This window comes from Lactuca sativa, chromosome 1, assembly GCF_002870075.4.
Source record: "Lactuca sativa cultivar Salinas chromosome 1, Lsat_Salinas_v11, whole genome shotgun sequence".
NCBI lineage: Eukaryota > Viridiplantae > Streptophyta > Magnoliopsida > Asterales > Asteraceae > Lactuca > Lactuca sativa.
In genome coordinates, this window is record NC_056623.2 from 57,670,799 (window position 1) to 57,697,045 (window position 26,247).

General features: G+C 31.0%; 1 protein-coding gene across 1 annotated transcript; it reads right to left on the reverse strand.

Moving 5' to 3' along the window:
* Positions 1 to 2,145: 2,145 nt before the first annotated feature.
* On the reverse strand, positions 2,146 to 2,913 carry LOC111891310 (uncharacterized). Its single transcript, XM_023887372.1, has one exon. The coding sequence runs from the start codon at positions 2,911 to 2,913 to the stop codon at positions 2,146 to 2,148; it is 768 nt and encodes a 255-aa protein (XP_023743140.1).
* Positions 2,914 to 26,247: the final 23,334 nt, after the last annotated feature.

The window sequence follows — 26,247 nt, forward strand, 5'->3', positions numbered from 1 at the left end:
ATTGAGAATATGTACTAAATCATTAGCATCTAAACATTCATCTATTTTAACAATCCCATAATCATAAGAATCATTTAGGACTTTATTGAATTCATAGATCTTTTTATCACAATCATAGGAAATGGTATCGGTTTTCTCTCTTTCGAATAATAGAAAAGGCAATAAATTTCTATGTTATTCTTTGCTAATATCAGAGAAATGATGAAGATCTGTTAGTTTAGCATACAATTGTTTTGTACTTTTACAATAAATATTACGCTATTTCATTAATACACCATTGTCTACTCTAACAACATCCTTATCTAGAGTAATATTATTTAGTTGTAACTCTAGATTTTCTACTTGACTCCTCTTAGATGCAAACTGTTTCTGTGTTTCTAGCAACAAAAATTTCGATTTCTCAGCTTCTCTACTAACATAAACAAGCATGTCATTAACATAAGAAAGAGTATCATCGAAGTCAGATAAAACTGTATTATAAGAACTGAAAGGAATATCAAAGGATTTGAGAAGATAACGTACCTTCGAAGTCAGTGGAGATTTTTCTGCTCCAGTTGACACAAAGCATTTTCCATTCACCTTCTCCTCATCAGAATTTCCTTCTTCAAGCCTCAAATACATTGCTTCGTGTGTAGGGTTCCTTATTTCCTCACCATTGAAGCCAGATGACCAGATCTTGTATGTACCATCCCCATCAGCACCTCCCTTAGAAACAAGTGACAATCCTTTCATCCTTGCTCTTACTTGCTCCAACCTCTCTACATAATATGCATTATCCTTCACTTTTTCTTTCTTTCTTCTCCTCCTTTTTTCTTAGCATGCAATCAAATGCCAAATTGTTTTCCCCATTATAGTAGTTGCAATCGAATCCAGAATCTCCCTTCAGTTTCTTTTCAGCCTTCTCAATCAGAGTCTTGCTCTCCTTTTTCTCTACCTTCGATTCCTCTCTCATTCCTTTCCTAGAAGACACATTTCCTTTGAAATCATTTTTTCCCTTTAACTTCGGATTAAATAGCTTTTCAAAAAACTTCTTCACTTTGTTGTTTGAGTAACAAGAAACAAATTCATCCTCCGAATTCACAAGGAAACCTTCGTCTTCCGGATCAACTTTCTCAGCCACTTTGATCACACCTTCTTTTCCAGACACCTTCGAAATCAATGCAAGAGGACCTCCGAAATTAATCTTTCCCTCTTCAGCTATCTCATTAATTTCATTCTCATGAGCTTTGAGAACATTATAAAGGTCTCCCAATGAGTAGTTATTGAAGCTTTGCTGTGTGTTGATAATCAAGCTGATATTTCTCCATTCTTTTCGAAGTCCCATTAAGAAAGTGAGATTGTACTCAAGTGTTGAACATGTAACCCCATAACGAGTGCATTTGAAGATCAACTCACTGAGACGATCATAGTAAAATTTGATGGTTTCACCATCCTTTTGCTTGAATTCACCAAGTTCAAGTAGACACTGCTTAACTAAACTCTTCTTCATCTTCTCGCTTCCCTGATACTTCAGATCTCTTTTGCCATTTTGCATCTTCTAACATAACTATAAATATATTTTATTTAGAATTATTATCTTATTATTAATAATTTTTTATATATATTAATTATAAATAACATTGTTTACTCTAAATATTTTATTATTATATTGGTTGAATTATTAAATTTGACTAGATTATAACCCGCGTGAAACGCGGGGGAACGTATTAAAAAAATTACCAAAAATTCTTATATATTGCATAATACTTATAAAAGAAAGTTTATGGCTATTGTTATTATTGAAAGGTGAAGAAGAAACACTCAAATCGATAAATAACTATAAACGTTGCAGGACCTCTTTGTAGACAACGTTTTTTGTTTTATTAGTTGAACGACCTTCATCGTCACATATGAGTACCTTCAAACCTTTTTTGCTTGTTACACAAGAAACAACTACATATAACTGACCATGGGTGAAGACAGGTCTATGCAAGTATAATCCAACATTTGATAATGAGTGTCATTGACTTTTGTTAATGGTCATAGCGAAACAAACTGTTATTGGAAATTGCCTACGTTGAAAACGGAATGGTATTTTTTATCGGATGGGGTCAACTTCATTCGAGGTATATAAGTAGTCTCGTTGAAAAATATACCAGATATGATTCATGCTTCAGTCATGTGTCTTCCAAGCCTTACGATTTGTAATCTAGTACCATTGCATAGTCCTCTGGTTTGGTCGATATTACGAAGCAACATGACCGGAACACCTTTTTTCAGTATAAGTTTATGGTTGGGAATTCCAGAAGCCTTAAAAGCATTCAACACATACGGAGAGTATACTAATTTCTCAAAAGAATCTCCTGTCTTGGTCTCACATAAGGAATCTGAACTCAGATATGTTTTCCCTTCATCTTTCATCAATTCTAACATATAGTCGTTGATAGCATCAACTTCTTCATTGGTAGGGACCAAAATAGCTTTATCTTGAAAATACGATAGATCATCAAGATGGTTATGAAAAGATGAATAAATGCAGGATACAATTGAATGAATATGGTCACCCATAGAGGGAACGATCACATCTTCTAGAAATTCAACTTCAACTTCACCATCATTAGGACCACCGATAGTACCTTCACCAATTTTAAGAATCCAATCAGCAAATGATTTTGTCTCTTTGAAATCATTGTTTGGACAACCGAACTGAAGCCTCATGTTTACAGTCAAACGTAAAAATGTACATTCACGCCATAATCTTGATGAATGCGATGATGCCTGCACAATATCTAAACGATTTCCTCTTTCTATTACTGGAAGAATTTGTCGAAAGTCACCTCCAAATACAATGGTCTTACCTCCAAATGGTTTATCATGGTTCTTAGGAAGGATAATATCTCTAAGTGTCCTATAAACTGCTTCGAAACAATGCATCATTGAGCTTCATCCCAAATTATAAGGCTCGCTTTGTTCAACAGGGCAACTACATCGTTACCTGGTGTAATATAACAAAACGAATTCTCATTCAAGTTAATTGGTATATGAAACCTTGAATGCACTATCCTACCACCAGAAAGCAAGAGTGCTGCAATTCCGCTTGAAGCAACATTAATAACTACTTTACATTTAGATCTAATAGCAGCATGCAATGTCTTACAAACAAATGTTTTTCCTATTCCTCGATAACCATAGAGGAAAAAGCACCACCTTTTTTGTTGTTAACTACATTCATAAATATATCATAAACATTTTTTTGCTCGACATTTAATTGTGAATGCAGTTGTTGATGTTCAAATTCAAGACTGGACAGATCATAATTAAGCTCATCTTGAATTAACATATTGCAAGAATCTTGAATATATTTGTGATCATGTAATGACATATTGGGTATTAGCTTAAGACTCAGTCCACGGCTCAATAAAGATTTCTCAATATACGACAACGTTAGGTGGTAAATTGCTTCCGGTTTTAGCTTCAAGCCTGAAAACATTAAAAAGTAATGAAATAATTTATTTATGTTATCAATTAAAGTGGGAACGTTTTTTATGTGAATGTACCTTTCACGCCAATTTCTTGTTCACGACGTGAATGACATCATCAGAAAGACAATTATATGTCTCTTTGAAAACATGATGAGGCCGGGATAGACTATCTGATGTAATCAACATAACGAATAGAGACCTGCAGAAAGAAGCGGTGACCCAATGATGTGTTTCTTGTATAGAAGATATGTACTCTCTATCATCGTCTAATAGACCAAGAGCGTAGTAAGCATCTTTGTAAGAGTCATAAACGGTCATGTTAACCATTTTAATATCTTCATAGCAAGTAGGACCCTTTACTTTGTTGAGCAAAATGTGCATGTAATAAACATCACCAGACTTGGGAGATATATGATTAATTCTGCCAAGTGACTTGATCTTTGTTTTTCTTCTTGTCCGTACTTTATCTGATTTATTCCAAATATATTGAGTTGAGAATTCAACATAGGATAGCTCCCTTGCCTTTTCGTTGTAGCTATTACATTCCATCCATGCCAAAAATTGAGAAGGGACAATAGTTGGTTTAGAAACAACATTAGTAACATGTTGGGATGGTTTAAACACAACAGGCTGTTTGTCTTGTAGGTGAAACGACAACCTTTCAACAAGTGGTGTTCTATAATGAATGTCATACCTAAAAAGTCTTCAACATGCCTCACAAGCAGAAATATAACGACAGTTGTAATACTCAACAATTTCATCACGATCGTTATTTTATTTATGTTGTTTTTTGTTATTTTTGGTGTCATAAAAAGACGCGGTGATCATGTCTGGAACTTTGTTAATATACTTAAAATGGTACTTTATCGATCCAAGCTGATTACACCACTCAAGATTCATATGGGCTTGGTATTGCTTCAAAAGTGTCTTATTATATGGAACAACATATCTGAAAAAAGAAACAAAATGTCATAAAGAAAATTAAGATCATTTAACATATCTTTCCTATAAAAGATAACATTTATAAACAAATAAATGTTTATATAAATAAAAATTTAATTTTTATGCCTATTGTCCAAAGAAACTCCGTATTTCACGACATTGTTTCTGTTGTCGCGTCTTCGGTAAACTGGATAACCATCATCATCAATATGTGTCATTTGTAAAGTCTTTTGGAAATCCTTTAGAACATTTTCCATTTTTCATACATGGCATAAATGGAAAATCATTGCCGCAAGGTCCATGTATCATGTTGTTAGAAACAATTTGATACAGATCTAGTTCAAGTTCCTTGTCTGGCAATTCAACACATATAATGCAATCTATGTCTTTGGGATTTGGAAGTTTAGACTTTTTTATCTAAAAATAAGCATATGTGACAATGTGGAAGACCCCTTTTTTGAAACTCGATCGTATATATAACTGTATGATGCAAATATGTACCATGGTTAATGCTTGATATTACTAAATTAAAATAAAATAAAATGAATAATGAGATTTTAGATTTATACCTCCATCAACTTCACCCAATTTTTTTTCTTCTTTGAGTCTAGTGATTAGTGAATTAGTTTTATTTTGAATATTCTTGTCAAAATATCGGGCCTGTCTTTGGGTTTAAGATTTTCAAATTCAACGAATCTAATTACCACTGGCCATTTAGGATTACATGTAACGGTTAAAAAAAAGATCAGGATAACCAAACCACTTAACCAAAGTCATTGCGTCTAAGTAATTCTGTTGCATGTAACGGCTGCCACCCGTAAAATAAGACGGAATAATAATATGGTTTCACATTGCAGAAGCATCTTCAGTTCCTTCTTGAGCAGCCTCGGCCAAGCCTCCATAAGGAGCGACACGTAATGTTGGTTGGTTAAATTGAATATAATTTAGCCGGTCATTTTCAACCATTGTATACGAATCAACCAAAAATTGTTGGAAGAGTTTTCTGGAACGTAATATCAAAGATATTTCATTAGTTCTTTGCTGTATACGATAAGCAAAAAACTCTTGCATTGTAAGTGTTATTCGTCCTTTAGATTTTGGTTCTTCAACACCACGATGTAATATATCCAATTGAAATCCATCTTCAGCATAAGGGAACAATAAGTGATATTGAAGTGAAACATATTGCGGATGCAACTCATTAATGCGTTGAAGTTGACTATTTTGAGTTTCAAAACAATATCTCGTGAATCGGAACCGTCAATGTCACCTACAATAAGTGCAACAACCTCACTTGTAGTAGGGAGATTATATTGTCTACCGTCCCTTTCTCTTGTCCTAATTAATTTAAGCCTAATACGCTCTGTTGGATTCGATCCAAATCGATCACGTGCCATTCTAAATTGCTTAACTAATGGATTTATAAAATCCAATAAACTCATTAGCTCATGAACATCTAAGAACTCCAGTGAAAAAGGATTTCCCATTGAATTATGAGATATTGACTTTTTCTTCTTTGAACTACATTAATAGAAAAGCAAAATCATGGATATAAATATTATGAGACATAATAAAAATTTTAAAACACACACACACATACACACACACACACACACACACATATATATATATATATATATGTGTGTGTGTGTGTGTGTGTTTGTGTGTGTTTGTGTATTTAATGCTATTATATGATAGAATGTATTTACATACTCGTATGCATTGAATCTGTTGTCAACCTCGTGATCTGTATCGTATATATAGACAATTGGCAAAATTTTGCTAATTCGTCTTCCTCTGGTAGTAAGCTACCTACAATATGATAATTTTGTTCATGCATTCGATAAATATAAGGACCACGTCCAGAGTTAATGGCATGATCAGTCTTACCATCCATAGATGTAAATGCAAACATCATATTGTATCTACAAATATTTTTTATAAAGTTCTGACTTTTTTTTTCAGTAACTCCGCTATATAAATCAAGCTATAACTGAGGTGGGTGAATCAAGTTTGGTAATTCTACTTTTCCATTGTAACAACATATGGAATAAGAGGTTTTCCTTAAATCTTTATTTCCTCTATTGCTTCTCCCTTCCAAACCCTAGCTTTACATAAAGAGCAAACATATATTGCATCACCAGAATCCAAATAATCTATAAAGAAAAAAAAAACTAATCAAATAATATATACTATAAGCGTAATATGAAAAAGGGTGATAACATATTGAAAGGATAATTTTCATCGGATAACCAAAATTTTAAATTTTAAATAGAAAGAAACAGTACATTTGCTTATGACAATACATTTAGTCTAGGTGTCAATCCTTACATCATTTTGACCAATTGAAATATAAGGCACATATGTTTGTTTCTTTTTTCTTGGTACTGCAAAATAAACATAATTTAAATTATTAATACGACGATGAATATTTATTAAATTAAGTGAAAAAATGTATAAGTGGATGTATTAACAAAATAGATGATAACATACCTTAGCAATCAATCTTATCAGTATAACCGCGGGAAGGTTGAGAACGAATAGTAGTATTGCTTGAGTTCTTCACAAAATCTTCATTAAAATCAAAAAAATGAATATCCTTTGTATTGAACTGTTTTTGTTTCCCTCTTGTCGTTTTTGTTGTGTTATTTTCTTGAAATAAGCACATTTTTTTGAAAAAATAATGATTAGATAAGATCAATGATTGTGTTGGTAATAATTGTGAAATAACTTTTAAACGTGAAAAAAAGAATAAAGTGAAATATAACGAATGTAATTATATGATAAAATAAAAAATACTTTGTATTAATTAATAATGACATAATTTGAAATATATGACCATAGTTTATATAGGCCTTGCCTGTGTTGAAAGTTGTTGCATTTTGAATTGTTTGGTGATTTGAAATTGGCAACGTACTTGAACTGTTTACAACTGTTCATTGGTAGTTTTTTATGTTAGTAAATATTGAATGTATTAAAGTTTTTATATTATCTAAATTGTTTAGGTAAACATAATAAAAAAATAGTTATGAAAAACTTACCCAGACCAGTGATATGTGACAGTGGTGACCTTGAGGTAATTAATGAATGTTGCACATTTTTCCGTATACGGTTATGAGAGGATGATGTTGAAGGTGATGGAGTAACATCCCGAGTAACTTGAGAAACAAGCGTTATGAAGATACGATTTTCTAGAAAAAAAAATGACAATGAAAATATGAATATGTATATGTAATATTAAAGTACATATATTGAAATTAAATTTATAATTAATTAAATACAAAAAATATAATAAGTAGTAATATAACAATAGGATAACTATTACGAGAGTTGTGATGCGTCCTTACATCCTTGAAAGTTGTTGCATTTTTGTTTGTTTGGACATTTGAAGTCGACGACGTATACGAACCTTTTATAACTGTTTATTAGTATCATAATAGTTATTAAATTTGGAAAAATTAATAGTCTTTATATGGTTTTGACTGGCAGTGAGAGAATAATATAAAAGTAATTATTAATAATTTACCTTGATTAGTTATTTGTGAAAGTGGCGACGTTGATGAAATTGTTGTAGGTTGCAAATTCGGTTGTGGGCCTTTATGGGATGATGAGTTTGAATGTAATTTCGGGCATTTTTGAATAACTCGACAATTAGTGGGGATGTAGAAATTATTTTCTTCAAAAAAATAATAATAAGTATGATAAAGGTGGATGAAATGAAAATATATTAGACATTAAATATGAAATTTAACGGGAATATATATTGCATAAAAAGAAAATCAATAAATTATATGTATTGAACATCTAATGATAAGATTAAATTAAAAGTTTACTGTTTGTGATGTTCAACAGTGGTGGGCATGGCGATGTTTTTGATTTGGTTCTTCCATTGTTGGTATTCATATATGTTGTATATTGTAAAATATAAGATTAAGTACATAAAGTTGGAGAGAAGAGTAAATGCATAAATGGATATCATAACATACCGTAAAAAATGATTATACAAAGAATGGAATTAAAGGATATTGTTGAAGAAAATAACGAATTAAAGTTGGTTAAAAATATAGATAGTTTACAATTTTTTTTCAATTATGAATTATGGACTTTGTTTAAGTATGTGGACTTGCATTATTTTTGTATTTTTGGTTTATAACGAACTTTTATATATTTGTTTTCTGTTAGTTTTTTATATGCGCTTTGTTGACACAAATATATTTAAATGAACATGATTACACTTTTGAATGTAAATAAAATAAACCTAATTAAAAACTATAAATCAAGGAAAAATAAGTATAAACAATGCGTACCTTTTTACCTTTGATTAACCAAACTAACAATTGTTTACTGCTATAGAAGACTGTAGAAAGGAAGAAGTATTGATTTAGTATCGTGAATATCAATATAAACGAAGAGGTAAAAACATAGATAAACACAATAAAAACCCACTTTTTGCAGGAGTGTGGAAGGAAAAATAAAAATGGGTTTTTGCGGAATATGTTATATATATATATATATATATATATATATATATATATATATATATATATATATATATATATATATATATGTATTGAATCCAGGTTAGTTTTGGATGGATAAGATAAAAGTCATTTTAATCTTATCACTTAAATGTTGAATTTCAAAATGTAGTTAGGATAGACAATGTAGAACATTTTAGGATTATTTTTAAAGTTTTAAAATTAGGATAATGTTGATGGTTAGTTTGGAAAAAATGATAATTTTTATAAAAACCCAAGAATATATTCTTTACCAAATCGGCTACATGACTTTATATTTATTACCAAACAGCCCCTACTACATATTGTTTATTATGTAAGCATTTTACTTTGAAAAGTGTACAAATTAAGACATTGTATTTTCATTTTCTTATTAAAGATACATTTTGGAAAATCCATGTACTTTATTCAATTATATTTTTGTCATTGTAGTTATGCTATTTTTGTTTTTTTATAGAATTGCATGTCAACATAGTTTGTTACGAACAATAAAAAAAATATTATTGTTATAAAATCTTGTTTGTGGAATAACAAACTTAGTGGCTTAAGCCAAAGATTAAGGAGGTTACCTTTAAACTTAAAACAAATCGAAAATAATAGACTTGGTCAACATAGTTAGTTATTTAAACTTAAAACAAATTAACAATAATAGACTTGGTCAACATAGTTTGTAACATAAGTTGAGGCGAAAATATATCAAAAGATGTAAAAGTTAAAATTCATTAAAAGAATTCAACATAATTATGAACTTGTCTCAAATAACACGACTACTATCGTGTTATAATTAAATGAAAACAAACATAATCTTCAAAATGAAAACAACGTACTTGTCAAAGAAATCCTTAAGAAAATAATAAGAACTCAAAGAAAAATCATCAATGATAAATGTCAAATAATCATAATTGCTAAATTTATTCGAGTTTTTCCATTTTTGGAATCTTAAGGGTATGAGGAGCAACACCATCTTTTGAGGAAGACCATTCAAACGATTTAGTGGTGGTAACAATCTCAATAGGGCATTTCATTGAAGTAGTTATTGGTATCACCGCATCAAGAGCAACAACATTAATATTGTCACCTTCAACAGAAACCAGGGCCGGCCATATGTAGAGATTTTCTAAGCTAGGGCTTAGGGCCCCTAATTGTAAGGGGCCCCATATTCTCCAAAGTCTAAACGTGGTTTAGTCCATTAAAATAAATCAAGTGGAAGAATAAATCAGTGATTGTTGAACTCATGAAACTGTAACGACAGTGCATTCTTCTACCAATTCTGATTTCTACGACACATTCATCTCATTTGTTTCCGATTTCTGAGTGAACGAGTCACAGTATGAATTTGGGAATTTGATGCATAAAAACTTTAGAAGGTATGATTTTGCAAACATCTTAAGAATCAATTAGGATTTCAAGTCTTTCACTGAATTTTGCTGCTGTGATTTGGGATTTAATTGGACGATAAATGTTGGTAATAATTCCTTGGTAAGGGATGCGTACAGGGGTAATTTTTTTTGTGTTTTACCTGGATTTGTGGAGTTTTATTCAATTTTTTGGGATTTGGACAGATTTACCCTTTTGACTAGTTTTTGTCCCAGTTTTGTGGTCTGGAATATTTGGGATGTTTTGTGTTAGATTTTTCTATGGATCTTTGGTTCTGATTTTGTTTTTTTTTCTTGAGTTGGACTAGTTGTTTTGGTATAGAGGGTATAGGTTACATTTGTTTGGAGAATTATATACTTTTTTTGGGGTTGTTTCTTAGCAATAGTGCAAGTTATTTTCTGTGGATTTTTGAGTTCAGTGGAATTTTGTTTTTTGGGATCTATCTTTTGGTTTGTTAACATTGGGTTACTAGGATTTGTTAAGGGCCCTCTCTATTTTTTATATTTGATTGGTGTATGGGGTGTGAGAATTGGAGGTTACCCTTTTTCGAGCCTTGTCCTTTATATGCATTGGTGACTTGTTTGTGATTTCTTGGAATCTGCAAGTTGCTTGACTTTTTGGATTATATTTATGTTATCGATTTTGTTGGATTATTGCAAGAGGTTCTATAGATATATCCTTATGTACCTGTATTCGGCCTTGGCTTGGTGGTGTAGAAGATTCAACCATGGTGGTGTAGAAGATGGAGCATTAGCAATAGAAGTAAGTGGATGAGGCAATGGTTTTGGATAGGCTGGTCTTATTGGCTTTTTACTTTGTTTTTTATCTAAATTTGTGATTTCCATTTATTCTTTGTATTCTTTATCTTTTATTTAAGAAAGTTTGCCGAGACTTTGGTCTCTTTCGGAAAAAGAATCATATATAAATATTTATCAAATGCTTGTTATTTTAGGTTATTACAAGAAAATTAATTTATACCATATTAAAATTATCCATGAAAAAAACATAAAAAGATAACTTGTATGTGAAAACAATTGAGGAGGATAATAAAGGCCAAAGAGCCCCAAATATTTTATTTGCTTAGAGCCCCCAAATTGGTTGAGTCACCCCTGACAGAAACACTATTTTCCTGTATCAAATTAATAAAACAATGGTAGTTAACAATATTAATATTGTCACCGCATGAAGAATAAATGTTTATTAACAATGTTAAAAATGCTAAATTATATGAATTTAATTTTACCTTAATAGACTTGTTGATAGGAGTACCATCATAATGAATACTATGTTCTTCATATGCAGACGAGTGTTTGAAAACTGCACCAACTACAAGTTCATCATCAGTCATCTTATGAACGGTGTAGGCGTGATAATTGTTCTCGAGATTAAACTTTGAAATCTGAACTTTAAAAACAAACTTCCTATTAAGCATCGTATTGAACTCATCGGGGATCTTTTGGCGTCTTTGATCCTAAAGAACATTATAATAAAACATGTGAGTAGTTAATAAATCCCGATTAAAATAAAATACAATAACAATATACTACTAACTTGTCGTGTGTACAAATTAATAGAATAGTATAATATAATGCTACCTTTGATATCTTTTCTATCAACCAATGATTACCGCGGTGAATAAGATCTTTAACATGACGGTCAAACAATACAAGAGAAGCAGACCCAGTTTCATCTTGAACACGTATTACAACCCCTACCCTAAATATTATTGTATGACACAATAATGGACATTGAAATAAAAATTGAAAGATTGTAACAAAGATTCATGAGACAAGAAGTTTACAAATGTAAAATTATGAACTTATTTGCCAAATACATCAGAGACTCCTCCGGAACCATTACAATTACATGGTTCACCATCACTATCATCACCATTTTTAGTTACCTTTTTTGAACAGTCATGACAATAAAAAGAATACCATCCCTCCTGCAAATCGAAACCGATTATAGTAGCAATGATAGACAAACCAATTTCCTGATTGGTATATATGTATATATATATATATATATACACACACACACACACACATTAAAAAATTGTTATATATAATGGAATAATATGAATAATATTAAGTGTACCTCATTGTAATCTGGGATATCGTCAATGTTTTTGATTTGAAAAGGGAGGTAGTAATCTTCTGGCTTGGCCACAACAGTTTTTGTGTTAACTTGTGTAGTATTAATGGAAGACTCAACATTCAAGTCGATATCAGCAATGCTACATATAAGAAGGAAAAAAGCAGAAGATCAACAATAATAATAATTATTGATTAACAATAAGTAAAAATAAAACAGTAAATAATTATATCATAGTCATCAAATACATAAGCTTTTTTAAATTCTGAAATATGATGCATATCATCATTAATATGTAATCTTGACCCAAATAAACAGTTACCGACTTGTGGCTGACCTATAAATAGCAATTGAAGCAATAGATTATTTCATATTATAAATAAAATATTAATGTAATGAGCATAGACATCTATAAATAATTATTCTTACCACCACAAATATTGAGATTTGCCATACGTAGGAGGATGATCACAGGAGCATTTTCATTTTGATGTTCAGATATGTGGCTGTTCAACTTCAATGCAAAACCATCCCACAATGAAACTTGCATTTTCCTACCACTATAATTGATTGTTTGGGTTATATGAATAAAATATCAAACATGATAAATTAATGAAAAATAAAGAAAAGTACATCAGATCTTGTGCAACAATACTCATTAGTCTTGTTTCCCTTGCATTCTTCTTAATCACTCTCATGGGTTCATTAGATACAACTTGACCAATAAAATCTACAAAAAGTAAATTTGAATCAATTATTATAATATAAGTTAGTTAAAAAATATATAATATAATAAATGCAAATCTGTTAAGGGAAAAAAAAACTCACCAAATGCATCAGTGAGTGTCAAAATTTCTGGCTATCAGATCATGAAAACTCACAAAATTAAAAGGATCGATCCTATCAACAAAAGGAGTTGATACACGAATTCTGGTTGTTTTGTAGAAATTTATCTTATGCTTGTGAGCGACTAACATGTAATCTCCTTCGTTTTTTGCTGTACCAAAGTTAGTGATTTTCCTTACAGCTCCCTCTTCCAGGAGGGCTTGAAATGCATTTATAAGATTTTTTTTATTGTTGCTTGTATTCTAGTGCCCTGTAGGTGATAAAGAATATTATTATATGAAACAAAAATAAAACATATGTTTTTTTCATATTATTTTAATCTTACCTCCTGGTCCATTAAAATCATGTCCAAGCTATTCACCATGTTTGGGTTGTTTTTGTATGTCTGTTTCCAAATCATGACAACTTGAACAGGAATATTCCATGATTCTTTGGAGGCATCTATGTCAGCCAACTTATCAATGATGATTTCACTGTCACTGTTATGTGTATTTCGCTTGTGCTATGAGGAATAGAAAAGTATTAGAGATAATTATGAGATATAGTGAAAAAAGTAATTCAAAGTTTCACTAGGTTTTGTTTAATGTAAATATGATGTTGTTCAATTAACATAGACATTCTTGGTTGGCACTTAACCATGAATAAAACAAAAATAAACATTAATTGTATTTTGTAAAATAATAGTTGGTTGCAATTATGGATTAATGGAAGTGGGATGGTATCAAATCAAAACATACATAGTATGTTGATATATTTCACAGAAAACAACACAACAAAAAAAATGAGTATGAACACTTATCATATAGAAGGCTGTAGAAAGGAAGAAGTATTGATAAACAATGAAATGCGTACCTTTTTGCCTTTGATTAACCAAGCTAACAACTGTTTACTGCTATAGAAGGTTGTAGAAAGGAAGAAGTATTGATTTAGTATCGTGAATATCAATATAAACGAATTGGTAAAAACATAGATAAAACACAATAAAAACCCACCATTTGCAGTAGCATGAAAGGAAAAATAAAAATGGGTTTTAGCGGAATATGTCATATATATGTATTGAATCCAAGTTGGTTTTGGAGGGATAAGATAAAAGTCATTTTTATCTTATCCCTTAAATGTTGAATTTCAAAATTTAGTTAGGATAGATAATGTAGAACATTTTAGGATTATTTTTTAAAATTTAAAATTAGGATAATGTTGATGGTTAGTTAAGTTCTCGTCTTTGGTGGCTGATTTTTCGATTTGAATATGAGAAGTAGTTATGATAGACGGAAATAAATAGTGAATTGTTTTTGTTAGGATGACATCAAAAGAAATATTACGAACGGTCTAAGGGTTGAAATCAATCAAAGAAATCCAATGAATGGTTCTGATTGTTGAAGGTGATATTGTTTATGTTTTCATATATATATAAAGATGACTAATATAATATAAAACTTTTATTTTTATTTTTTTTCATAATAAAAATAAAATTTAAAGTAAGCGTATAGTCTAAACTCTAAAGTAAACTTTTTTTTTTGCAAATTAAAGTTTGTATTCATTCGTATCAAATATTTAATATTGTTTTGGAATCTTTTAGCGTTATAATTTTATATCTAAATTTTCTTTTGTTATGTTAAATAAAAAAGGTTATAAAAAATATTGGAATTTAATATTATATATACTTGCAGTTGTTTTTCTTTAAGTAAAAAAATGGAAATCAATTTGATTTTGTTTGGATGCATTTAAATTGCATGTATTTAAAAAAGTGGGAAAATTATCTAGTTTGGAGGATCGGTTATTATTGAGTTTTTGAATAATGATATATTATATTGTTATAACAAAAAAATATCAAATTACGTCATTAAATATCATAGAAAAACAAAACGTCAAAAAATAACAACACTATATCCGAACTAGTTTTTAAAGTGTAGTAGTTTACGGATTCAGATTAGTCTATTTGTATATTTAATTAACCAAAACTAAATAAATCCGAAGGAAAAAAATAAGATAGTCTTCTTTGTAAAAGAGGGGGCTGGCCTATTTGCAAAATATTTAAGAAAACATCGGAAACAAAAAAGAAAGAAAATAATAAGAAAAGTGTCTAATTTAATCGGAAATAATAATAATAAATGTCTAAATAAAAAATTGGGTAAATTACACGAATGATGCATTGTGCAGGTGTCAAAATGCACGTTAAATCCTTTTTTCTCAAAAATTAACTCGGACCGTCCCTTATATTCTAGAAATATGCATGCTTCACCCCTCGTTAGTTTAAAATTGCATGTTTCGTCCCTAGTGACACATGAAATGACTAAAATGCCTTTGTAATTTATTTTTCATTTATTTTTTGACATTTATATTATTTTTAATTATTAATAAATATTTTAATAAGATTATGGATCTACCTAATTACCACCATCACTGGCGACAATTGTATTTACCGGCGACATTTTGACCTATAGCGACAGAGCATTAGCGGTGACTTTTCAGTGGCGACCTGTCACCGCTATTACCTTTACCAACAACTTTTTTACTCTTTAGCGGTGACTTTTGTCGTCGTTAATTACCTTTTTCCTGTAGTGATACGGCGGGTATATGGGCTACCCATCTATATAATTCTGTTTTACAGAGGGCTTATTGTTATGTATGTGGGGCTACTATAGCAGTTTTGGTTCTATGGGAAACTGTAAGCATAAATTGGTGGATAAGAAGATATAATTAACTGATCATACGTAGCTTAAAAAATAACAAAGATCGAACATATATAGCTAGCTGGGTTTATATGTTAGTTTTCAATCTAAGCTAGTAGCTAGATTGTATATTCAGTTTCTTGTATAAATGTTCAATCACCTTGTCCGCTTAGTGACTCTAGCTGCAAGATTCAATGACAAAACTAATCCGGAGATAAACAACAACAACCACAATAACAACATGGGAAGAGAAATATTTGATCATAGAGCAACAATAAGAAGAGGTAGAGGCTGATGACCAGAATACAGGAGATGAAGGACCAGGAAGAAGTCCTCGAAGATGATGAGAAACTGTTAAAAACGAAAGACATGATAGTGATGGCATCGATTTTATAGGCTCTGCAATGTTTGTCGCAATATTCAACTAGCTAATACGACAAACATTGCGGAGCCTATAAAAATCGAGGCAATCACTATCATGTCTTTCGTTTTTAATCGTTTCTCATCATCTTCAAGGACTTCTTCTTGGTCCTTCATTTCCTTCATTCTGGTCATCAGCCTCAGCCTCAACCTCTTCTTGTTGTTGCTCTGCACCATCAAATATTTCTATTCCCATGTTGTTATTGTTGTTGTTGTTCATCTCCGGATTAGGGTTGTCATTGACTCTTGTAGTTGGAGTCACTAAGGGGACTAGATGAATGAACATCTATACAAGAAACCCAAAATATAATCTAGCTACTTGCTTAGATTGAAAACTAACATATAAACCCAGGTAGCTATATATGTTCAATCTTTGTTATTGTTTAAAACTAGGTATGACCAATTAATTATATCATCTTATCCACCAATTTATACCTACAGTTTCCCAAAGAACCAAAACTACTATAGTGGCCCCACATACATAACATTAAGCCCTCTGTAACCAGGATTGTATGGACAGGAAGCTTATATACCCGCAGTATCACTACAAGAAAAACGGAAATTAACGACGACAAAATTCGCCACTAAAGAGTAACAAATTTGTCGGTAAAGGTAATAACGAAGATACATTGCCGGTAAAAAGTCACAGCTAATGCCCTGTCGCTATTGGTCAAAATGCCGCCGGTAAACACAATTATCGCCGGTGACGGTGGTAGTTAGGTAGACCCATAATCTTATTAAAATATTTATTAATTATTAAAAATAACATAAATGTCGAAAATAAATGAAAAAGAAATTACACAGGGCATTTTAGTCATTTCATGTCTAACAAGGGATGAACACATGCAAATTTAAACTAAAGAGGGTGAAGCGTGCACATTTCTAGAATATAAGGGATGGTCCGAGTTAAGTTTTGAAAACAACGATTGAACATGCATTTTGACATATGCACAAGGCATCATTCTTGTAATTTACCCAATTTTTTATTTAGACTTCTTTTAATTATTTCCGATTAAATTAGATACGTTTATTATTATTTTTTTTTGTTCCAATGTTTTCTTAAATATTTTGCATATAGGTCGGCCCCCTCTTTTACTAAGAAGACTATCCGAATTTTTTTCCTTCTTATTTTTTTAGTTTTGGTTAATTAAATATACACATAGACTAATCTGAATCCGTAAACAACTACACTTTAAAACTAACTCGGATATAGTGATGTTATTTTTTGACGTTTTGTTTGTCTATAATATTTAATGATGTAATTTAATATTTTCTGACAGAACACTATAATTTTTTGTTATTAAAAAACTCAATAATAACCGATCCTCCAAACTAGATAATTTTCCCACTTTTTAGACGCATCCAATTAAAAAAAGTGGAAAAATTATTTATTTTGGAGGTTCGGTTATTATTGAGTTTTTGAATAACAATAAATTATATTGTTATAACAAAAACTTTCAAAATGCGTCATTAAATATTATAGAAAAACAAACGTGAAAAAATAAAAACACTATATCCGAACTAGTTTTAAAAGTGTAGTCGTTTACGGATTCAGATTAGTCTATGTGTATATTTAATTATCTAAACTAAATAAATCCGAAGGAAAAAAATAAGATAGTCTTATTTGTAAAAGAGGGGGCTGACCTATTTGCAAAATATTTAAGAAAACAATGGAAACAAAAAAGAAAGAAAATAATAAGAAAACTATCTAATTTAATCGGAAATAATAATAAAAAATGTCTAAATAAAAAATTGGGTAAATTACACAAATGATGCATTGTGCAGGTGTCAAAATTCACGTTCAATCCTTTTTTTTCAATAATTAACTCGGACCATCCCTTGTATTTCAGAAATATGCATGCTTCATCCCTCGTTAGTTTAAAATTGCATGTTTCGTATCTTTTGAGACATTAAATGATTAAAATACCCATTGTAATTTATTTCTCATTTATTTTTGACATTTATATTATTTTTAATTATTAATGAATATTTTAATAAGATTATGGGTCTTCCTAACTACCACCATCACTGGCGACAATTGTATTTACCGACGACATTTTGACCAATAGCGACAGAGCATTAGCGGCGACTTTTTAACGGCGACGTATCACCGCTATTACCTTTACCAACAACTTTTTTACTCTTTAGCGGCGAATTTGGTCGTCGTTAATTACCTTTTTCCTGTAGTGATACGGCGGGTATATGGGTTACCCATCCATATAATCCTGGTTTACAGAGGGCTTATTGTTATGTATGTGGAACTACTATAGCAGTTTTGATTCTATGGGAAACTGTAAGCATAAATTGGTGGATAAGAAGATATAATTAACTGATCATACCTAGCTTAAAAAATAACAAAGATCGAACATATATAGCTAGCTGGGTTTATATGTTAGTTTTCAATCTAAGCTAGTAGCTAGATTATATATTCAGTTTCTTGTATAAATGTTCAATCACCTTGTCCCCTTAGTGACTCTAGCTGCAAGAGTCAATGACAAACCTAATTCGGAGATAAACAACAAAAACAACAATAACAGCATGGGAATAGAAATATTTGATCTCAGAGCAACAACAAGAAGAGGCTGAGGCTGATGAACAGGAAGAAGTCCTCGAAGATGATGAGAAACTGTTAAAAACGAAAGACATGATAGTGATGGCATTGATTTTATAGGATCTGGAATGTTTGTCGCAATATTCAACTAGCAATTGCGACAAACATTGCAGAGCCTATAGAAATCGAGGCAATCTCTATCATGTCTTTCGTTTTTAATAGTTTCTCATCATCTTCAAGGACTTCTTCTTGGTCCTTCATTTCCTGTATTCTGGTCATCAGCCTCAGCCTCAACCTCTTTTTGTTGTTGCTCTGCACCATCAAATATTTCTATTCCCATGTTGTTATTGTTGTTGTTGTTTATCTACGGATTAGGGTTGTCATTGCCTCTTGTAGCTGGATCACTAAGGGGACTAGATGATTGAACATCTATACAAGAAACCTAATATATAATTTAGCTACTAGGTTAGATTGAAAACTAACATATAAACCCAGCTAGCTATATATGTTCAATCTTTGTTATTGTTTACCGCTAGGTATGACCTGTTAATTATATCTTCTTATCCACCAATTTATACCTACAGTTTCCCAGTGAACCAAAACTGCTATAGTAGCCCTAGACACATACCATTAAGCCCTTTGTAACCAGGATTATATGAATGGGAAGCTTATATACCCGCAGTATAACTATATGAAAAAGGTAATTAACGACGACAAAAGTCGCCACTAAAGAGTAAAAAATTTGTTGGTAAGGTAGTAGCGAAGATACGTTGCCGGTAAAAAGTCACCGCTAATGCCCTGTCGCTATTGGTCAAAATGTCGTCGGTCAACACAATTGTTGTTGGTGATGGTGGTAGTTAGGTAGACCCATAATCTTATTAAAATTTTTATTAATAATTAAAAATAACATAAATGTCAAAAATAAATGAAAATGAAATTACACAGGGCATTTTAGTCATTTCATGTCTAACAAGGGATGAACACATGCAAATTTAAACTAAGGAGGGGTGAAGCGTGCACATTTCTAGAATATAAGGGATGGTTCGAGTTACGTTTTGAAAACAGGGATTGAACATCCATTTTGACACTTGCACAAGGCATCATTCGTGTAATTTACCCAATTTTTTATTTAGACATTTTCTTAATATTTCCGATAAAATTAGATACTTTTCTTATTATTATTTTTTGTTCCAATGTTATCTTAAATATTTTGCAAATAGGTCGGCCCCCTCTTTTACAAAGAAGACTATCCGAATTTTTTTCCTTCTTATTTTTTTTAGTTTTGGTTAATTAAATAAACACATAGACTAATCTGAATCCATAAACAACTACACTTTAAAAACTAGCTCGGATATATTGATGTTATTTTTTGACGTTTTGTTTGTCTTTAATATTTAATGATGTAATTTAATATTTTTTGACATAACACTATAATTTTTCGTTATTCAATAACTCAATAACAACCGATCCTCCAAACTAGATAATTTTCCCACTTTTTAGACGCATCCAATTTAAAAAAGTGGAAAAATTACCAAGTTTGGAGGATGTGTAATTTTTGAGTTTTTGAATAACCATAAATTATATTGTTATAATAAAAAATAACAAATTACGTCATTAAATATTATAGAAAAACAAAACGTCAAAAAATAACAACGCTATATCCGAACTAGTTTTTAAAGTGTAGTCGTTTACGGATTTAGATTAGTCAATGTTTATATTTAGTTAACCAAAACTCAATAAATCCGAGGGAAAAAAAAAATAAGATGGTCTTCTTTTTAAAAGAGGGGGCTGGCCTATTTGCAAAATATTTAAGAAAACATCGGAAATAAAAAAGGTAGAAAATAATAAGAAAAGTATCTAATTTAATCGGAAATAATAATAAAAAATTGGGTAAATTACACAAATGATGCATTGTGTATGTGTCAAAATGCACGTTCAATCCTTTTTTTTTTCAAAAATTAAGTAGGATCATCCCTTATATTTTAGAAATATACATGCTTCACCCCACGTTAGTTTAAAATTGCATGTTTTGTCTGTTGTGAGACATGAAATGATTTAAATACCCTTTGTAATTTATTTCTCATTTATTTTTGACATTTACATTATTTTTAATTATTAATAAATATTTTAATAAGATTATGGATCTTCCTAACTACCACCATCACTGGCGACAATTGTATTTACCGGCGACATTTTGACCAATAGTGACAGAGCATTAGCGGTGACTTTTTACCGGCGACATGTCACCGCTATTACCTTTACCAACAACTTTTTTACTCTTTAGCGGCGACTTTTGTCTTCATTAATTACCTTTTTCCTGTAGTGATACGGCGGGTATATGGGCTACCCATCTATATAATCATGGTTTACAGAGGGCTTATTGTTATGTATGTGGGGCTACTATAGCAGTTTTGGTTATACGGGAAACTGTAAGCATAAATTGGTGGATAAGAAGATATAATTAACTGATCATACCTAGCTTAAAAAATAACAAAGATCGAACATATATAGCTTGCTGGGTTTATATGTTAGTTTTCAATCTAAGCAAGTAGCTATATTTAGTTTCTTGTATAAATGTTAAATCACCTTGTCCCCTTAGTGACTCTAGCTGCAAGAGTCAATGACAAACCTAATCCGGAGATAAACAATAAAAACAACAATAACAACATGGGAATAGAAATATTTGATCTCAGAGCAATAACAAGAAGAGGATGAGGCTGATGACCAGAATGCAGGAAATGAAGGATCAGGAAGAAGTGCTCGAAGATGATGAGAAACTGTTAAAAACGAAAGACATGATAGTGATGGCATTGATTTTATAGGCTCTGCAATGTTTGTCGCAATATTCAACTAGCTACTGCGACAAACATTGCAGAGCCTATAGAAATCGAGGCAATCACTATCATGTCTTTCGTTTTAAACAGTTTCTCATCATCTTCGAGGACTTCTTCTTGGTCCTTCAGCCTCAGCCTCAACCTCTTTTTGTTGTTGCTCTGCACCATTAAATATTCCTATTCCCATGTTGTTATTGTTTTTGTTGTTTATCTCCGGATTAAGGTTGTCATTGAGTCTTGTAGCTGGAGTCACTAAGGGGACTAGATGATTGAAAATCTATACAAGAAACGTAATATATAATTTACCTACTAGGTTAGATTGAAAACTAACATATAAACCCAGCTAGATATATATGTTCAATCTTTGTTATTGTTTAAAACTAGGTATGCCTGGTTAATTATATCTTCTTATCCACCAATTTATACCTACAGTTTCCCAGAGAACCAAAACTGCTATAGTAGCCCCACATACATAACATTAACCCTCTGTAACCAGGATTGTATGGATGGGAAGCTTATATACCCGCAGTATCACTACAAGAAAAAAGGTAATTAACGACGACAAAAGTCGCCACTAAAGAGTAAAAAATTTGTTGGTAAGGTAGTAGCGAGGATACGTTGCCGGTAAAAAGTCACCGCTAATGCCCTGTCGCTATTGGTCAAAATGTCGCCGGTCAACACAATTGTTGTTGGTGATGGTGGTAGTTAGGTAGACCCATAATCTTATTAAATTTTTTATTAATAATTAAAAATAACATAAATGTCAAAAATAAATGAAAATGAAATTACACATGGCATTTTAGTCATTTCATGTCTAACAAGGGATGAACACATGCAAATTTAAACTAACGAGGGGTGAAACGTGCACATTTCTAGAATATAAGGGATGGTTCGAGTTAAGTTTTGAAAACAGGAATTGAACATGCATTTTGACACCTGCACAAGGCAGCATTCGTGTAATTTACCCAATTTTTATTTAGACATTTTTTTAATATTTCCGATTAAATTAGATACTTTTCTTATTTTTTTTTGTTCTAATGTTTTCTTAAATATTTTGCAAATAGGTCGGCCACCTCTTTTATAAAGAAGACTATCCGAATTTTTTTGCTTCTTATTTTTTTTAGTTTTGGTTAATTAAATATACACATAGACTAATCTGAATCCGTACACGACTACACTTTAAAAACTAGCACAGATATAGTGATGTTATTTTTTGACGTTTTGTTTGTCTATAATATTTAATAATGTAATTTAATATTTTTTGACATAACACTATAATTTTTCGTTATTCAATAACTCAATAACAACCGATCCTCCAAACTAGATAATTTACCCACTTTTTAGACGCATCCAATTTAAAAAAGTGGAAAAATTACCAAGTTTGGAGGATGTGTAATTTTTGAGTTTTTGAATAACCATAAATTATATTGTTATAATAAAAAATAACAAATTACGTCATTAAATATTATAGAAAAACAAAACGTCAAAAAAAACAGCATTATATCCGAACTAGTTTTTAAAGTGTAGTCGTTTACGGATTTAGATTAGTCTATGTTTATATTTAATTAATCAAAACTATATAAATCCAAAGGAAAAAAAATAAGATAGTCTTCTTTGTAAAAGAGGGGGCTGACATATTTGCAAAATATTTAAGAAAACATCGGAAACAAAAAAGACAGAAAATAATAAGAAAAGTATCTAATTTAATCAGGAATAATAATAAAAAATTAGGTAAATTACACGAATGAAGCATTGTGCATGTGTCAAAATGCAGGTTTAATCCTTTTTTTCATCAAAAATTAAGTCGGACCGTCCCTTATATTTTACAAATATACATGCTTCACCCTACGTTAGTTTAAAATTGCATGTTTCGTCCCTTGTGAGACATGAAATGATTAAAATGCCCTTTTTAATTTATTTTTCATATATTTTTGACATTTATATTATTTTTAATTATTAATAAATATTTTAATAAGATTATGGGTCTTCCTAACTACCACCATCACTGGCGACAATTATATTTACCGGCGACATTTTGACCAATAGCGACAGAGCATTAGTGGTGACTTTTTACCGGCGACGTGTCACCGCTATTACCTTTACCAACAACTTTTATACTTTTTAGCGGCGACTTTTGTCTTCATTAATTACCTTTTTCCTGTAGTGATACGGCGGGTATATGGGCTACCCATCTATATAATCATGGTTTACAAAGGACTTAATGTTATGTTTGTCGGGCTACTATAGCAGTTTTGGTTCTCTGGGAAACTGTAAGTATAAATTAGTGGATAAGATGATATAATTAACTGATCATACCTAGGTTTAAATAATAACAAAGATCGAACATTTATAGCTATCTAGGTTTATATGTTAGTTTTCAATCTAAGCTAGTAGCTAGATTATATATTCAGTTTCTTGTATAAATGTTCAATCATCTTGTCCCCTTAGTGACTCTAGCTGCAAGAGTCAATGACAAACCTAATCCGAAGATAAACAACAACAATAACAACATGGGAATAGAAATATTTGATCTCAGAGCAACAACAAGAAGAGGATGAGGCTGATGACCAGAATGCAGGAAATGAAGGATCAGGAAGAAGTGCTCGAAGATGATGAGAAACTGTTAAAAACGAAAGACATGATAGTGATGACATTGATTTTATAGGCTCTGCAATGTTTGTGGCAATATTCAACTAGCTACTGCGACAAACATTGCAGAGCCTATAGAAATCGAGGCAATCACTATCATGTCTTTCGTTTTTAACAGTTTCTCATCATCTTCGAGGACTTCTTCTTGGTCCTTCAGCCTCAGCCTCAACCTCTTTTTGTTGTTGCTCTGCACCATTAAATATTCCTATTCCCATGTTGTTATTGTTTTTGTTGTTTATCTCCGGATTAAGGTTGTCATTGAGTCTTGTAGCTGGAGTCACTAAGGGGACTAGATGATTGAAAATCTATACAAGAAACGTAATATATAATTTACCTACTAGCTTAGATTGAAAACTAACATATAAACCCAGCTAGATATATATGTTCAATCTTTGTTATTGTTTAAAACTAGGTATGCCTGGTTAATTATATCTTCTTATCCACCAATTTATACCTACAGTTTCCCAGAGAACCAAAACTGCTATAGTAGCCCCACATACATAACATTAACCCTCTGTAACCAGGATTGTATGGATGGGAAGCTTATATACCCGCAGTATCACTACAAGAAAAAAGGTAATTAACGACGACAAAAGTCGCCACTAAAGAGTAAAAAATTTGTTGGTAAGGTAGTAGCGAGGATACGTTGCCGGTAAAAAGTCACCGCTAATGCCCTGTCGCTATTGGTCAAAATGTCGCCGGTCAACACAATTGTGGTTGGTGATGGTGGTAGTTAGGTAGACCCATAATCTTATTAAATTTTTTATTAATAATTAAAAATAACATAAATGTCAAAAATAAATGAAAATGAAATTACACATGGCATTTTAGTCATTTCATGTCTAACAAGGGATGAACACATGCAAATTTAAACTAACAAGGGGTGAAGCGCGCACATTTCTAGAATATAAGGGATGGTTCGAGTTAAGTTTTGAAAACAGGGATTGAACATGCATTTTGACACCTGCACAAGGCAGCATTCGTGTAATTTACCCAATTTTTATTTAGACATTTTTTTTAATATTTCCGATTAAATTAGATACTTTTCTTATTTTTTTTGTTCCAATGTTTTCTTAAATATTTTGCAAATAGGTCGGCCACCTCTTTTATAAAGAAGACTATCCGAATTTTTTTCCTTCTTATTTTTTTAGTTTTGGTTAATTAAATATACACATAGACTAATCTGAATCCGTACACGACTACACTTTAAAAACTAGCTCAGATATAGTGATGTTATTTTTTGACGTTTTGTTTGTCTATAATATTTAATGATGTAATTTAATATTTTTTGTTATAACACTATAATTTTTCGTTATTCAATAACTCAATAACAACCGATCCTCCAAACTAGATAATTTTCCCACTTTTTAGACGCATCCAATTTAAAAAAGTGGAAAAATTACCAAGTTTGGAGGATGTGTAATTTTTGAGTTTTTGAATAACCATAAATTATATTGTTATAATAAAAAATAACAAATTACGTCATTAAATATTATAGAAAAACAAAACGTCAAAAAAAAACAGCATTATATCCGAACTAGTTTTTAAAGTGTAGTCGTTTACGGATTTAGATTAGTCTATGTTTATATTTAATTAATCAAAACTATATAAATCCAAAGGAAAAAAAATAAGATAGTCTTCTTTGTAAAAGAGGGGGCTAACATATTTGCAAAATATTTAAGAAAACATCGGAAACAAAAAAGATAGAAAATAATAAGAAAAGTATCTAATTTAATCGGGAATAATAATAAAAAATTGGGTAAATTACACGAATGATGCATTGTGCATGTGTCAAAATGCAGGTTTAATCCTTTTTTTCATCAAAAATTAAGTCGGACCGTCCCTTATATTTTACAAATATACATGCTTCACCCCACGTTAGTT

Excerpts from the sequence above, each read along its gene's own strand:
- LOC111891310 (XM_023887372.1), bottom strand. The coding sequence starts at position 2,913 with ATGCATTGTTTCGAAGCAGTTTATAGGACACTTAGAGATATTATCCTT.